The sequence below is a fragment of the Phoca vitulina genome, unplaced genomic scaffold (assembly GCF_004348235.1).
Source record: "Phoca vitulina isolate PV1807 unplaced genomic scaffold, GSC_HSeal_1.0 scaffold40, whole genome shotgun sequence".
Classification (NCBI taxonomy): domain Eukaryota; kingdom Metazoa; phylum Chordata; class Mammalia; order Carnivora; family Phocidae; genus Phoca; species Phoca vitulina.
This window is the reverse complement of record NW_022589743.1, coordinates 13,218,812-13,237,223: the sequence shown is the minus strand read 5'-3', so window position 1 is coordinate 13,237,223 and position 18,412 is coordinate 13,218,812. Positions and strand designations below refer to the sequence as shown.

At 34.3% G+C, this 18,412-nt stretch overlaps 1 protein-coding gene across 1 annotated transcript in view; it reads right to left on the bottom strand.

Moving 5' to 3' along the window:
- The window catches only part of BRIP1 (BRCA1 interacting protein C-terminal helicase 1), a 176,572-nt gene that overhangs the window by 30,620 nt on the left and 127,540 nt on the right, over positions 1-18,412 (bottom strand). Inside the window, exons 14-15 of the mRNA XM_032428708.1 lie at positions 17,325-17,484; positions 16,556-16,677 (exon numbers count right to left, since the gene is read on the bottom strand). Coding sequence (XP_032284599.1) covers positions 16,556-16,677; positions 17,325-17,484 — 282 coding nt within the window. The remainder of the gene's footprint in view (positions 1-16,555; positions 16,678-17,324; positions 17,485-18,412) is intronic.

Below are 18,412 nucleotides of genomic sequence, written 5' to 3'. Positions count from 1 at the left end.
TGCTAGTATTGGAAGCTCATAGAAATTGACTACAATACCTAGCAACTAGTTATCTAATGTGAAAGAGTAGGAATTGCTTTTTTCACTTAGTCAACTTTTAAAGATCTCCTATGTATTATTCTTGGGCATGTATATAGTATATTTTTTGTAGTATATGCCTAATCAAAGATATAAAGAGTTACTTTCTTGGAAAAATTCTGGACTTTCAAGATAAATTAACAAATTAGTTTTAAGAAGTTTTAAAACTACACAAGGGAAAACAAAGTCTCTTCAATACAGTCTATTATACTATGAACCTTTTTAAATAGAAGGACATGTGTTAGATGAGAAATCAGAAGGGTACACTCCTGACAAGTAGCTTTCAAATTGGTAGGAAATAAATTGTATTTTATATCCCCTAAAAATAATCTGTCAAATTTCTGTATTAACTTTATAACTAGAATACAAAGGAAATAAACTTTCCTTTAAGTGTTATAGGCTATGTTTTAAATACATTATAATAAATAATATGGCATCACAGGAAATAGATAATAGCATGTAAAAATTTCTAATAATTTGGAAATAAAGTATATTATAATATGTAGAGATTAAAAGAGAATATGCTTTAAAAATTCTATCCAACTGGGAAAAATATACATTTCCTACCTATCTCTCAAAATGTAACTAAGTAATTTTTCTATATTCTATACCCTCCATATTCCCCTCTGTATTCTATAGAATATATCCTATATTCTATACCCTCTAACCCCCATCAAATTGTAGCATTTATCCTTTGTCAGACATAATAGCTTAAGGGTTTTCAAATTTTCCTACACCCTGTTCCAGACAAATACTTTATAATGATCACTCTGCCTATGGTAACAGTTGTTCTAGGATGTATTAGTTATAAACAAAATAGAGATAATGTAGCAACTATTAGATTAAATAAACAAAATTATCTCTCGTTGGTCTTTTAGTTTTCATTAAAACAAACTAATTTTTATGTATGACAACATGAATTCAATTTCTTATAAGTTTTCAAATACTTTTTACAATGCAAATGGCCTTTAAAATAGAGCCAGTATTTTACCTAGGTAAAGTATTTTAGATGAAAAGAAAAAACAAAAAACTTCTGAAAGTAAATATATATGCCAGTTAACATTAAAATATTTTTTATTATATAAAGAAAGACTTTTAAAAATTAATAAAAAATAAAAATTGTCTTGGGGGAACACATTTAATTAGGGAAAGCAAAACTAAGGGTTTAGAAAAAGTAGGAACCTAGTATACCTCATTTTAATGACATCAGAATCTATTTCATCATACACTTAGGGATTATCAGTCACGAAAATCAATGCCCAACTTAAAATGACATAAAGCATATGTGAAAAAGCCAGTTTCTCCTGCCAGCAAATAGCCTAAATGTTAAGTAAACCAAAGGCTGGAAGGGATTAGTTGAAATGTCAAAAGACAACCTTTTACTTTTACCTGCTCATCCTTATAAACACATTCTCATCCCTCAGGCATGCTTTCCAAACAAATAGTTTCAATGTGCAGCAGCAAAAGGCCTAAGGCAAGCTCTACCATCTTGTAACTGTCAAAGAGATTAGTCTCTGATCTATTTGGGAGGTCACGTCCACATTCACATTAGCAATACAGTCTAACAACATTATACCTGTTGACCAATCCTTTTTTAATGCCTAATGAGACAGACATTTTATATTATGGAAGTTAACTGTGAATGTTTTTTCTGAGTTTTGACGGAAAGTAAACACCATAAACTAAGCTCAAGTGTGATTTGGAAAAATGATCTTGTAGACCAGTTAACATTACTTTTCAAATACATTTTACAAGGCTTTCCCAAAATAGAAAGCTATATTTAATTGTATACTCTAGAAGGAGTTCAAACCACTTGGTCCCCACCCCCAATAAATTAGTGTATGTGTAATTTTGGAGGGATGTGTGAACAGCAGAGAGAAATCAAACTATTTTATCAAAGGCTGCAAACTGAGGGCCCAAAGTTGTGTTTTTTGTGACCCCCTTACTGTCGCTTAAAATAATTTGAGCTATTTGCCAACCCTCAACTAGTTCACTCATTTAAATAATCTTAACTCTTTTAGTGGCTTGAGTTTGCAACCCATTGGTTCAGATGCTACATTGATTCACAAAACATTTTTTTTCCATAATGAGTTCAAGTTCACACAAAATGAAAAAAACACTCTTAATATAGTAGTTTCTAGACAACTAAAAATATCTCTGCATCAAAAGCTAACCTGACATAAGCAAAGATGAGATCCTGAATACCAAAGACAGATACATCAAGACTGAAGTGGTACTTACAGAATTATGTAAAAACACCCATACAGCTTTCAAGCAGAAGTTATATGGTTTTGGATTCTGATCTTACTATTACATTATAATATACTTGAGATCAAACAGTAAGTTCCTTAAGTCCTTCAATGACTCAGTTTTATTGGAGACAGTATAGGTAGTACACTACTGATGGGCACAGTATATATTAAAATAACCAAAAGGATTATACTGTATATGTCAACAAGAAATTTAAGTCACAATTTTGAACATTAATTTTTTCAACTTAGTCAAACCCAACAGTGTTGGCCATAAGTAGCTCTGTACAAGAGTAGCCTTTTATAAGTAGCGTCTGATAAGAAATAAGTGGTGTGATAAATACCAAGTGGAACCATAAATGTATCTCCTCACTTTACTGCCTCATATGAAAGACAGGGGAATTTATCCCAACTCATATAAATATGCATTATGATTTTAGTAATAAATGCCTTTCTAAAAGCAATCAATATAGGCAGAATATATTTTTCCCCCATATGTAAGCTTTACAACAGAAGTTCAAGCCTCGAAACAAGACTGAGAACATATAATCAGCTAAACTTAATAATTAAAAATATTTTAAAACTTTGCTTCAGAAAAATAAGCACATTAGTCTAGCAAACACTCAAGGAGAATAGTTTTATCTTTCGCCAAGGTACAGGGCCTAATACATAAACATTTATAGCAAGCCAAATCTGGAAGACAGAGACTGTGCATTAGAGACATTTGCTGCTCTATTTCATCACAGTATACACACTTTTATCAGGGTATCACAATATAAATTCCAATGGCTAGAGTTCTAAACTCAGCGTAAGATCTTGTATGTAAAATAATTTAGCCAGATAAAAGGAATATAGCTGGTTTTATTTCATCTGGCATATTTTCAAGATTTCTAAACACCAAGTTAACCAAATATAGTATATGTATTTTCTTAAATGGGGAAAAATGGGTTTCTGCCAAGACTTAGGAAGCCACACTCCCTTTTAGATTTTAAAAAACAAAACACACACACACACACACGAGAGATGGTTTTCAACTGTTACTTACTTTTCTTGTTATATTAGGACTGACCAAAATAATCTACCAAGAAGTAAGAATCAAGACATAGTAACAGTAACATAACTTATCTCACATATGCTTTAAGGCTGCTTTGGATAACATACTTTCTACAGAGAAAATCTGTATTAAACTCTGTTATAAATTGTCATTGCTAAAAAAAATAGCCTAGAAATTTCAAATATAAGAAAAAAAATACATTCTCCTCAAACCAGGCATCTCTTATTCTCGATATATTCAACATATTTTACCTTAATTGGTTATAATAATTTAGCTACTATCCAGAATAGTTTATTGGTAACTCAGCAACATTTAAATAATCCTGGGGGTGCCCGGGTGATTCAGTTGGTTAAGCGTCCACCTTCAGCTCAGGTCATTATCCCAGGACCCTGGGATGGAGCCCCACATTGGCCCTCTGCTCAGTGGGGAGTCTGCTTCTCCCTCTCCTTCTGCCCCTCCCCCATACACTGTCTCTCTCTTAAATAAATAAAATCTTAAAAAAAAAAAAATCCTAAATAAATGCTTTAGGTAATAATGCAAAAACATTCTGTCAGTATGGAGCATTAGATCTTTGGAGTTTTTTAAGAAAATAATTTGTCAAGATAAGAAAATGAGCCCAGAAAAAAAGCAGAAATTAATATTTTTCTATTAAAAGAAAAAAAAAAAAGACAGTTAATACTTTAAGACATGCTAGATACCTTAAAATGAATATCCTTATTCTATAAAGGGCAAAGTTATTTTTTTAAAAGAATAATAAGCTTTGTGGCAATTTAGTTAGGCTAGCCATAACAAAATATTGTCTAGGTAAACCTGAAAATGCTTAAATTATCATCTCCAGAAAAAGTTATATATAGATATATATGTATATATTTTTTCATGCTATAGTATGTTTTGAGGGAAGGAGGTAAAAGTATACAGCCTGGATTCAAGGCTTTGACACTAACTAGTTGTTTGACCTTGGGCAAGTCACCAGTACTCCCTCAATTTAGTTTCCTTTCTTAGTTTCCTCCTTTGTAAATGGAAGAAAATAATTCTCACCTTACCTCACAGAGTTGGTTGAAGAAATAAATGACAATTAGCACAAAACAGAAAAGCATCATATATTGGAGGTAAGTGGGCTGGAGTCATTCTTTATCCTATATTTCTAAAATCCAATGTAGGTTTGGGTAGGCTTTAAATTTTGTCGTACTATATTGCTGCACGTTTATGAAAGCCACAGGACTGACAGACAATATGGGCCATCTCTTAGGCTGGTCACCTCAAATCAGTGTTTTAACAGCTGGATCAACTCCCTATGAAGGCGCTTTACTGATTCTATTCAATGTATAGGCACATTGTTTTAGGTAACATAAAATAAGTTTCTTCAGTTTGTGAAGTGGCTACTTCTTCATCAAATATCAATGAAAATATGTACATTGGCAGGACAAAGAGAACAGTATTCAGTTTTGAAACGTAATTTTTGATAAATAATTTCTGCAACTGATCTTAAATTTTCTGATAAATAAGCACTTTTTAATATACTTCATAATATTTTTTATCACTATGCAACCCATTAGCTGTATCTGAACTATATAAAATATGTTAGTGGTGTAATCTACAGAATGAGTGCATGACTGGTCCTTTATTAGTCTGAATATTATCTCATTCGCATATCTTATAATCTAGAGCTTCCCTTGTTAAAGTCACATAGGAGAGCCAAATAACTATGAATAAACACTTCTAGCAATAACAGTCAACAAAATGAAATACTATCATACATAAGAAAGCAATGTGGGGCTATAAATGGAACCCCAGGCTCTTAAAGGAATGAGCTAATATCAAGAGACTTTTTTAAGGGGAATGAGTAGCTGCATTCAGCAAGTGACAGAGACCTGTACCTACTCCTACATAACTCTGGAAGAAGGGCAAGATCTCTCATGCAAGTGGCTTGTGGGTGTTAGAAAATGCAACACTAAGCACTTTGGCCCTGGGGTGGGTGTGGGAGTGATGCATAAAAGTTTGGTGGCAAGGGTAGGCATCGAAAGTAGAAGGTAATCACAGTTAAGAGGAGGCTCAGACTCAAATTTCACTTGATTAAACACTGTGACATTTAAAAACAAACATGGTCAAGAGAAAGTGTCCACGTAACAAAAAGATTACATAAGTACTGAAAAATACTTAAAACTTTTTTATTACCTCCATAGCCCAACAAATGAATTCTGATACTTTCTCCATCTAGATTTTATTATGTCCAAACTTATCTTTCAAACATTAAGTATATGCTTAACTTAAAAAAAACTATTACTTTCTATCTTTACAATATTATTGTTAGGAATATTTGATTTAGAGCTTCTCAAATGTGAATGTGTGAGTGTGGGAATAAGGTATATGGGATCATAGCATTTTAAAATCTCATACTTTATCTTAGAATGAAGACTTCTAGTTTCAGAAAGGAAAAAAGAAAGACATTTCCTCTTTCTTTGCCTCTCAAAAACTGCCCCAAAGTTAAAAGACAAATAAGAAAAACACAGTCTTTATCTTCAATTAAACTAAGAAATCTGCAACCTCAAAACCCAATACATGAATGTGAAAAGCAGATGGACAAATGGTGTATGATTAAGCAGAGAGGTGAAAGTTCAAACCAAAGTACCCACAGAGCTACTGATGGGAAGTAAGCCAGTTAGGCCCGCAGGAGTCCAAAAAAGTTCCGGAAATGAATGTATAGGTAAACTGCTGGAGGATGTGTACTATGAAGATGAAACAGTAAACAAGAAACAAACAAGAGGAAGATTTGAGACCCAGGAAACTTGGGATCCAACATAGAAGACAGGCAAATCAAATTCCTAGGATGACAGCAAAGGGAGAAATCTCAGGATTTTGGCAGTTAAGTGGGCTAAAGAACAACTTGGTCCTGATTGAAGTAGGAGATCAGAAGGCTCGAGAAGTGATGTCTTCAGGGGTAAAAAAAGGACTGACCTACTATCTGACAGGTGTGATAGGAAAATTGTATTGAGAGGTGCTGTACAGATTCATTGAAGGGTGACAGAAGATTAATTTAAAGATATTTTTAAAAGGAGGGGTACCTGGGTAGCTCAGTCGGTTAAGCGTCTGCCTTCGGCTGAGGTTGTAATCCTGAGGTCCTGGAATAGAGCCCCATATAGGGCTCCCAGCTCAGCAGGGAGTCTGCTTCTCCCTCTCCTTCTGCCCCTCTCCCCGCTCATGCTCTCTCTCTCTAATAAATAAATAAAATCTTTTTTTAAAAAAAGACCTTTTAAAAAGGAAAAAGGGCAGAGGGCATTATTAACAGGAAGATAAAAAGTTCAAGAAAGGAAGGAAATCATTTGACCACAGTGAACAATATTTTCATAGTCATGATCTGAATTTTTTTTTAAAGATTTTATTTATTTATTTGAGAGAGAGAGACAGAGATAGTGACGGAGAGTGCGAGCTGGGAGGAGATAGAGAAGCAGGCTCCCCACTGAGCAGGGAGCCAGATGAGGGGCTCAATCCCAGGACTCTGGGATCATGACCTGAGCCAAAGGCAGACACTTAACTGAGCCACCCAGGCACCCCGATTATGATTTGAATATTGATTATGGATTTAATTTTTAAAATGTGATATAACTACATTTAGGAGGAAAAAGAAGGGGAAAGTGTAGTGAACTAAAATCTTTATCTCATATAGGAAGTAAACAGGTTTAAAATTGATTAAATAAAAATAAATATGGCAGTAAATACCATATAAAATGGCTAAAATACCATATAAAATGGCTAAAAGAAGTGAAAGTCACAGCCTCTCAGAAGCAGGGGCTGGGAGTGGGGCAGAATCCAAGAAAGAGTTAATACAAGAAACTATGTACTGTACTTTGTATAAATTAGACCTTTGGAAATGCTTTATTGGACTTTTTTCAACTTGATAAGAAATAATTAAAAAATAAATGCAGATTGCTCATTTTAATTCATGACATACACTTACTTTTATGTCTTACCATATAAAGTAGTGATGCTCAACTGAGATTGATTTTTGCCTACCAAAAGATTTTGGCAATGTCTGGAGATATTTCTGGTTGTCACAACTAGTGGGGAGAGAAGGGTTTGCTACTGGCATCTATAGGTAAAGGCCAGAGATGCTGCCAAACATCCTACAATGCACAGAACATTGCTCACAACAAAGAATTAAACTGCCCAAAATGTCATTAGTGCCAAGCTTGAGAAAACCCGCTTTAAGGAATTTTAATCTACAAATCTGGTAATTTTGATGCAATAGGAAAATATACTATGAGGAAAATACACTGGCATATTATTTTGTCCCACAGTTAGAAAAAATAAACTGAACTTATTTCCAAATTACCAAACCTTTAGTCTCAGTAAAAAATAGGAAAGAGGAAAGACTGACATGTAAACACACTAAATAAACAGTGCTGTCTACTATAGTTTATGTTATCTGAGACCTTAAGGCTTTACAGTTGGAGAAAATATCAAGTAACAAACTCACCTAGGCCTACCTATGTATCTGTACCTTGTAGGCTTTAAGGGGATTTGACTAAGTAAATATAAATAGGCTAATATTCACTATAAAAAAATTCTACTCTTGGGGTGCTTGGGTGGCTCAGTCATTAGGCGTCTGCCTTTGGCTCAGGTCATGGTCCCAGGGTCCTGGGATCGAGCCCTGCATCGGGTTCCCTGCTCAGCGGGGAGCCTGCTTCTCCCTCTCCCACTCCCCCTGCTTGTGTTCCCTCTCTCGCTATGTCTTTCTCTGTCAAATAAATAAATAAAACCTTAAAAAAAAAATTCTACTCTGAAGAAAAACACAAAGTTATTTTCAGAGAAGTTAAAAATCAATTCCACCATTTCCCTTGAGATAGTGTTGCTGATTATGCTCTGGGCCAACAGAAGTAATATGGCAATCAACCTTATGAGTCCCCATGGTGATAATTTCACTTTTAAAGCCTTGAATCTGCTATGAGAACAAAAGTAAAATACAAAGGTCAATAAAGTTCTTGTTCTTGCCAAAAACAAGATGAACACAAGAAAATAATTTAAAAAATTTTCATAAACCAAAAGTTTTTGTTTTATTAAATATCCAAAGGTTTTATTTGTAGCCATATTCAGGCATGGCTTTTTTCTCTATGGAAAGAGAATGACATGACTACTGGGAGAAAAAGAAGGAAAAAGGCTAATGAAACTTGCTTAAAATTTTGTGATTTTTAAATGTTTCCTCCCCTGATCCCAAAACATTCCTTTAAGAAATATGGGAATTTTTTTTTAAATTTAAGAATTAAAAATACCTCAGCCATTTATTTTTGTGTTTTTATGTTTGTTTCTCAGGAAGGGTGGGAGCAAGGGTTTGGTTATCTCAGTTTTCACTGTTCAAGGCAAATTACAAATTGTCAACCTAGATGGCATAATTAGATTTAAACTAGATTTTAATTTTGTTATTTCAAGATATACTTACAACCTACTTTAATAATACTTTTGGCCAAACTATCTTTTAAAAAAAAGTGTTCTGAGGAGGAAAAAAATGTTTAACTGAGGATAAACCCATTCTAGACCTTTAGAGGTGACATGGATTTTCTTCCTTATCTGTGCTTTGGCCTAAGTGTTTCCAAAAATTCCGACAGCAAGCTGCTGGACTCCTAAATGTTGGGAGTTTAGTATTACAGCCCTTTAAGTTTATATACACAGCCATTTCCCTGGGGTAACCACATGTTATTATCGGGGCTAGATCCAGGTGGGTTTCCGTATCAGATGCTACACTATAACTAGAATTCCACCACATTCTGACCTCAGGCTCTATTCCCGGATCTGGTTTCCCATAGGATAGCTTAGAATTTCCCTTGGCTTAGAACAGTCTCAAATCCTTAAAATGGCATACAGAGTCCTAAATGATTTGGCTCCTTAATACCTCTCCCAGCCTCTATTCACATGCCATTCTCCCCAACTCACTCACTACCTCAGCTTCTTTCAATTCCTGGAAACTGCTTATCTTCTTTCACAACTTTAGGGCCTTAGCATAGTCTATTCTCTCTTCTGAGAATATTCTTAACCATTCGCTCACCTATATAACTCCCAGCCTTCTTTCTCATGTCAGCTTAAATAGCACTTCCTCACGAAGTCTTTCTTTACCCCCAAAGGCTAGGTCACGATCCTATTTGTTCTACATTCTCATAGTTCTTGTGACTTTTTCTTACAGCCTTTATCATAACTGTAATCAACTGTTTATTACTTTAACGTCACTCTTCCTTGCTAGACTGTAAGTTCCATGAGACAGGGACTATAATCTGTGTAGTGGATCACTGTGTCACCAGTCTATTAAAGTACTTGGTACTCAAGGCAGATACTCAAAAAATGGTTGTTTCATTATCCTGAAGTCTTAATGATCTGAATAGTCTTGTAATCTGGCCTTTGACGAGGCCAATCCACTTTATCAAATGTTTGTATGTCTCAATCTCGGTGTAGACAAGATTCAAATCTCATCTCTCTGCCTCCTTCATCTATTTTAGGCAAATCAAAGTAAATGGATATCTGGATGAGAGGTGAAAAGTGTTGCTCAATTTCACTTTCTCTAAGCATCTGAATACCCAGATTCAATCCCACCAAAACATTCTGTTACACATTCAGGTCCTTTACTAAATTATAGACTTCAATAGTGTAGAGATAGCATCGTGTTCATTTTTGTACCTACTATATTTAGTACAAATTAGGCTCTTAGTAAAAGCATATTATATGAATGAATGAATGCTACAACACTTAAGATCATCAACACAATTATGAAAGTGATACAAAAGGAATATATAAGTCTACTTAAAATTATTAAGAATGGTTTCTGTTTCTGAAATCAAGTTCGTCTTGATATACTATAGCCCCTTGCATTCCTGCCTTCATTTATCTACTGATGAATATACACACACTGCTGTCAAAGCAACAAGAATAATGAAGAATCAACATCATTCTCCTTAAAAAGAAATGCCAGATTTAAGAATTCATATATGGCCATCATCTAATAATATTTTGACACTTGAAAACACTGGTTGAATGTGGTTTAATGTGCACTCTGTCTTATTAATGCTGTTATCTTCTGGGGTAAGCAAAGATAAGAGCCCTTTTCTGAAATTTATAAAATATCAAGAATGCATGAGAAGGCTATAAATTTATATATGTCTGTTATAAAGTCAATAACATAATTTAACATGCTTGTATTTTTCAATCATGAATGTAATTTTCCAAAATTGATTAAATATACTCAAATAATTCAGTACCTTCAAAGCTAAGAGAAGTTTCCTAAACAAACAAAAATAATAGTTATTGTATGTCAATACTAAGATAACTAATCAGATCACCCTCTGAATTTTAAAGTTTCCAAATAAAATCTATTTTAGTGGGGCGCCTGGGTGGCTCAGTCGTTAAGCGTCTGCCTTCGGCTCAGGTCATGATCCCAGGGTCCTGGGATCGAGCCCCACATCGGGCTCCCTGCTCGGCCAGGAGCCTGCTTCTCCCTCTCCCACTCCCCCTGCTTGTGTTCCCTCTCTAGCTGCCTCTCTCTCTCTCTCTCTCTGTCAAATAAATAAATAAAATATTTAAAAAAAAAAAAATCTATTTTAGTAACTCAACATACTACATCAATAAAGAAAAAAATACAAAATATAAAATTTATTATCTTAAGTTATTTTAATCACTGTAAGAGCACTTGTTATGAATATTACCATCAAATTTTATGAAACCAATTATAAAAATCTAACATACTATCTGAACATCTTTAAAGTACAAAAATTTTTAGCCATTTGCCATTTTTATGATTTTTTCACAGGAGTAAAGGCACAATACCCATGAAAAGAAAATACTTCTATATATTACCAAGCTATACTAGGGAACAGAAATAAGATGCAATTTTAAAATCTAAATATTATACCTTATAATGTCTCACAAATTATGACCACCAATCTGAGATGTAGATGCCTGAATTATAAAGTTGAAGGCTTTTGTAGTTTGTAGATCATACTAATTGGCCAAAGGATTTGCTTTAGACATCCATTAAATGGTAGCCTTGTTATACTGTGACTTAAATGCATTAAAAGAAAACAACTTTTCTTTTAGTTACACTTTTTCACCAACATCTAATCATATAAAGGCCTTGGTTCACTTTCCTCCCCCTCAAATACTATGGTTTAGTGCACAGAAAGTTTTCTTTTTAACTATTACACGATTAAGTATGTCCTTATAGAATGATCAGAAGCATCTGGGAAAGGTGGAAGTGAAAAAAATCCTCACCGGGAATGTTAGCTTAATGCTTGCCCTTCAGAGTGGCCCATTATCAACATTTCATAGTGGGTTTCTTTATTTTCAGGTCCCTGAGGTATGCACAATAAATTATGACTTGAACTAAACAAGTCACACTTGGCTCCAAAATGAAATTTTCCTACCTCTACTTTCTAGTCCCCAAGGTGGGAAGAGGAAATCCTGGTCACAGCCAAAGAAGTCATATTTTTGGCTCTAACATACATTTTCCTGCTTCTCTAAAAGCCAAACTCTGCAGTTGAGACTACAAGAGTCTTAAGTTAGTATTTTAAACTGTATTTTAATTTTTACTTCCATAATCTGTGTCTCAAATTTAAGAAAAAAACTTTTAGTATCATAAAATTAATGCCATTGCTCTTTTTCCCCACTCAAATCACTTTCCTAACTTGGACACTGATCTTAACCTTAAAATATGAATTCAAATGAAACAACAGAGAAAACCATGTAGAAATAGATTTTTTCATTTCCAAAAGCTAGAATATTTAAGGTTTTCAATATAAATAACTTCTACTTATTTCTGTATAATAGACTGAGTATTAACATCATCTCATTTTACAGAAAACAAGAATATGGCAATATTAAGTAATAGGTTTATATTTAGTCATTAATTAAATCAACATTTATTTTTATTTTTTAAAAGATCAACATTTATTGAACACCTACTATATTCCAAGGCATTATTTTAATTATAGAGACACAAAGAAACTATCCTAATCCTTGACGTACACCATCTAACATATTATGGAACATATTTATAAGCACTAAAATATAATGAAGGCAGTATAGTATATGCTTTAGGAAGAAATAAAGGACACTGATAAAGAGGACTATGTAGGTAAATATAAAAGCCAGTATTATTATACTTTTAGTTTGTAATTATTTTTTTCCTACATGATTTAAAGGCAAATGTATAAAACAATAATTATAAATTATGTTAATGGGCATACAATGTATAAAAATGCAATCCAGACAGTAACAATATAAAAAGGGAAGGACAGAGATTAAGGATGTTACTTGTAATCCCCAGGGTAACATTAAGAAAATAACCAAAAAATGTACACAAAAGAAGGGGATCAAAATAGTACTCAATGAAAAAATACAAAAAAGTAATACTGAAGCAACTGAGGAACAAAAAGCACAGAAAACAGCTAAATAGAACTAAGTTCCTCCTTATCAGTAACTACTTGGTAAATAGATTAAACTCTCCAACTATAAGGCAGAATTTGGCTGAATGAATTAAAAAAACATGCTCTAACTATATGGTGTGAACAGAGACTCATTTCAGATATAAGAAAGATGGACCCTTATTTTATATCATACACCAAAATTTACTCAAAATGGAACCAAATATCTAAACTTAAGAGCTCAAACTATGAAACTCTTTGAAGAAAATGGGCAAATCTGCAAGGCCTGGATTTGGCAATAGTTTCCTAAATATGACACCAAAAGCACAGGCAAAAACAAAAAAATAAAGTGGACTTCATTATCAAACTTTTTATTTCTTTTATATCTTAATTTATAATTATAAATTAAATTAATACATAAATAAATTTAGTATATTTATAAATTTGATTTGTATTTTTTTATCCCAAATAAATAATTTCAATAACTTATTGGATCATTTATGAATTTTAAGAAATCAGCCATAATAGTGCTCTGATTTATTTCAGGTATTCAGGTATTTCAGGTATTGATGGCTATATTCTGGTCATTTCCAAATGATAGAATAATCATTTCCTGATTATTATAAAAATTACATACCTATACTCTTAAAAGCTTATGAACATCAGTCTTTTGAATGGATGCCTTACAAATATCCTTTAATTATGAAAAAAGCCAAAACTCCTTTTTGGAGTCTTGACTCTAAGCCCTTTGCCATGTGTGGTTGAAACCCACACCTCTCCTATTGCTCCTGACTTTGGGCTTAGGCACGTGACATGCTTTGGCCAATAGGTTAGTAGATATGATATAAGTAGGTCTTTGAAAAGTGCTTGCTCAATCAAGCCTGCCCTCTTACATCTCTGCCAAAGTATAAAACATGGTAACATGTTCTGGCTAGTCTGCTGGTATACAAAGGATGAGATACATGTAGAGCAGAGCTGACCCAGTTGGGCCAAACCTACATTGGTGAAACCATAGCAGGGTGACTGAGCCCAGCAGAAATCAGCAGAGCTGCTCAGCCAACCCCAGCTACTACTCCCCATCAATTGATGTGTGAGTCCTAATAAATGTTGTTTTAATCCACTATATTTTACAATTGTTACACAGGAAGTGTTGATCTAGACATAAGGTAACAAGAAATACACTTCCCTTACATCTGATATTGCCTGTAAAGAATTTTCCTCTTTATCTATCCCTTGTCCCTGCAGTTTGGACTACTCTTGGGTCTATTCTACTTGCCCCTTTCATGAACCACTAGGGAAACTTCTTTAGAACCACCCTCCTCCTCTGCACCTAGATCTCATTGAAGCTTCTGTTGTTTTGCTATTTTATGTAACTATAGCCATTGCAATCCAGATAAGCTGAACTGTGACAAGCAAGACCATTACTGAGGAATGTCAGAGAAGGTCATCAGCTGCCTTTTTTGTATGACAAAATGAGAAGGTGCCTAAGAAGAACTAATTCTGAGGAAAGAGAGCATTAAGAACTCAACACTAGTGCAATAACAATGCCCATAATCACAGTTGCTGGGAGTGAGGGTAGAGAAAGTAGAAGGTAAATGTAATTTTTTTCTTCACAAGTAACATTTTATTTAAATTTAAATTTTTTTGAAGAATGACATAACAAATATCTTTATTCTCACCACATTTTCTTAAAATTTGTTTTCTACTAAAACAACAAATATTATAGAAAAAGTTAAAGTCCCATTTGATAACCACCCCCAATATCATTCCTTTCTCTTCTCAGATGTAATCACTAGTATGAGTTTTATGTGAATGAATCTTTTCAGGCCTTGCTATTTTGTGAGTATAATATTTAGTACAACATAGTATTAGCCAAAAAGTTATCATCTTCTGTGGTCCTCAAGGACTCATATATAGGCCCAAGAAAAAGAGAAGATATAAACATAAATTGAAAGAGCTAGTTCTAGGGAAAAAATATATATTTAAGACATTGGGAGAATGTGTGGTACAAAGAGGGAAAAGGGATTCTCTCCACTCTAACAAAGGAGCATTAATGCAATGATATAGGACCATGGTAAAATGATAAGACATCAAAGAGAGACAGTAATACTACCAATAACTGTTTCATCAGCAGCCCTCAGCTTCAGTGGAATGTGGCAACAAAAGCTGCTGATAGTGAACATAACAGTTTTCTTGAGTAGATGTCAACTATTTCATCAGTAGCTGTAGTGAGAGGCAGTATTAACCATTTTAGAATAGGAGCCCTGGGTATGGTCATCAGCACTCTCAATGGGAGCCCTAGTGGCTGAAGAAAGCTAGTGGAAGCCACCAAAGTTAGTGCAGGCTGGAAGGATTAGATACCTCCTGAGGACTTTCAGAAATTTTTAAGATATCTAGAGCTTAGGGAAGAGTAGGAGCTAACCAGAGAAATATTACTTATTACTGTTAATATTACATAATTCACAGTGTCTACTAAAGTATTAACAATAAATAACTGCCTAGGGAAAGAATTCTTGCTTTGGTATGAGACCCTAACATGTTGTATCCTAGGAGGAAGGATCTAACTAGTCAGCTAAATGGCCAGAAAACCCAAAGTCTTGGTCTCAGATTGCTGGCACCTTCAAATTCCAGTAGGAAGGAAAAGAAAATCCTTCCTGATGAAAAATAACATCACCTTAGGTTTAAAATTATTGCTACAGATAATTTTTCAAATATAATGTTTAGTAAATAATCAGTGATAATGAAGCAAAACTCCTGTTTTTGGCCAACATAGAATAACTGGTTTGGGAATATCCCTCCCACTGTAAGTAAATGTAAAACTGCACTAAGTAGATAAAGCAACTACTTTCAGGGAGTAGATATCAGGCAGCATAAAACCATAATCTCAGAGATAAGGGAAATCCATTAGATGAACTCCATGATTCTCAGCTCTTTTCCTACATATAATTTCCCGACAACTATATCTAGAACACTGAAGTATGGTGGTCCCGCTGAGCTGAGGTGCAAGAGATCAGATTTTGGAGCAGCTAAAATCACTGAAATCAGCAGGGCAGGGTATGGTATTGAGAGAAGGGAAATAGAGAAAGAGTTCTAGAATTCTAGAATTCTCTGGGGGACCTTTGTAAGTCTACGGCTAAGAGCTTGATAAAACACAAATTGCTGGGTTCCACCTCCATAGTTCCTGATTCAGTTGGTCTGGATGGAGCCCGTTAAATGTATATTTCTATCAAGTTCCCAGGTGATACTGATACTCCTGGTCTTGGATCACTTTGAAAATCACTCTTATTTTTTTAAAGATTTTATTTATTTATTTGACAGAGAGAGAGGCAGGGAGAGAGGGAATACAAGCAAGGGGAGCAGCAGAGGGAGAAGCAGGCCTCCCGCTGAGCAGGGAGCCCGATGCGGGGCTCAATCCCAGGACCCTGGGATCATGACCTGAGCTGAAGGCAGACGCTTAACGACTGAGCCACCCAGGCACCACCGAAAATCACTCTTATTGAGCAAAAGACAATATAAGTTAAAAATAAAATAAATCGATGTCTACCAAAACTTTCTCATTCATTCTGAGTCACCAAAGCATTAAAGTATCTAAGGATACCAAAAAACAAACAAACGAACAAACAAACAAAAAACCATACGATTAACTTTACATAATGATCAAGAACTTCGGCACCTGAAACTAATATTACACTGTATGTTAACTAACTGGAATTTAAATAAAAACTTAAAATCAACAACTTCTGTGATAAACAAAACTTAAGGCTTTGATGGCCTACCTGTAGATCTTTCACGTTTGGAAAAGGAATCCCTATTGTTATGACAGCACGGGCATTGTCATCTGAGAAATCCAGACCCTCACTCACTTTACCACGACAAACTGCTACCAAGAGGGCTCCATCTTAAACAACAAAAAATAAGGATTTTAAGAAGCACACCCAAAATTCCCTGAAACTGCTTACTGCTGTCATTTTGAAAAGATCTAATTAAGTAATCATAGCAAATTTAAAAGAATCAGAATAAAAAACTATGGCAAGATAAAGTTTTAAAAGAGACACAAAATTACATTTCTGTGGTACCAAACCAATTTACAAACTGTGTATCTCCCAGATAACCTGAGACTTTAGCTGTGTTTTGAAAACTCAAATTTACCTTATGTAATAGTATGTAAGCATAAAGTACATTATTTGCATCAAAATGTAGGGTTCATCTGGCTAGTAAGGAAGATATTTGTGCATACTCCATCCACCCTCTTTCACAAAACATTTTAGGTAGTATAAGGAAGACTTTACTAAATATCTTCCTTACCTGAATATATGCTGTTTGTTAAAGTTGAAATGGCATCTCCAAATGAAACTATTCATAGGAGAACAGCTCCAAATAAAAGAATTTCTTCAACTTATTTTCTTTACATCCAGATCATAAAGTATAATTTTTCTCTTAAGTGCAATTCATTTAAAAAGATAACATAAACAAAATTCTGACAGCACCAACTTCTTACTTTATGATAAAAATTTTTTCATTGACCATCAAATAATTTTCATTTACCTTTCTCTCCTTTGTACTTGATTGCATCATAGTACACCTGCAGTAATTCATCAAAATCAGTTTTTTCTCCTCCCTGAGGTTCTGCGATGACTGTCTTCACCAACTCTAGATTATGCCATAAACCAGTGTAGAGCCAACGTTCTTTTAACTTTTCTAATAACTGAAAAGGAGAAAGAAAAAAATGAACTTGTTATGTGTCCAAATGAACCAAACTTACCTTGGTTTGTTGAAAGAGAATGTGACGACAATGTGACTAAAGCAAGCAAATTAACCTTTCTGCATTTTACTTTTCTCATCTATAAAATGAGAAAAACAAGATTGCTTCTCGGCCTTTTGGCTAAGATCAAGTGGAGAAAAACAAGAATATGTCACAGAGTCGTTATTGGGTTAAATTCATTGACCGATTTAGATAGCTCTGCAAGATGCCTGGCAGGTAGTAAGAGCTCCATAAAAATGAACCGCCGCTGCTGTTAGCGTTTCCAGTACTGCTAACACTACAGCTGCCACTGGGGCTGCAACGACTTCTGTGATCGCTATCTTGGGGTTTTAAAAGCAGAAAAAAGTGACTTCTGTCAAAGTTGATAAATTTTAAGTTGTCTCCTTAAACCTAAAGTGAAATTTCTTAATATCCTCACTTAAAGATTCTTTATATATATATATAAAGCGGAGCCCAATGCAGGGCTTGAACTCATAACCCTGAGATCAAGACCTGAGCTGAGATCAAGAGTCGGACACTTAACTGACTGAGCCACCCGGGCGCCCCAACTAAAGATTCTTTATTGAAGATTCTTTAAGATCATTTTACCTAGTCTATAGGCAGCTAAGCCATTTAAAAATTTGATCATCACTGATAAAACTGAATCAAATACATATATAAACAGAGACTCAGGTAGCTAACAAGTAGAAAACATACAAGCACAAGAGAACATTTACAAAAATAACCATGTGCTGGATTATAAAAGGATTTTCAACAAATTTCAAAGAATATCAGATTAACCACATATCCTAACAACAATGTAACTTTAGATTAAAAAACAATACAAAGTTAGTGGGGTAAAAAAAAACCCAGCAAACAAACTCCACACTGA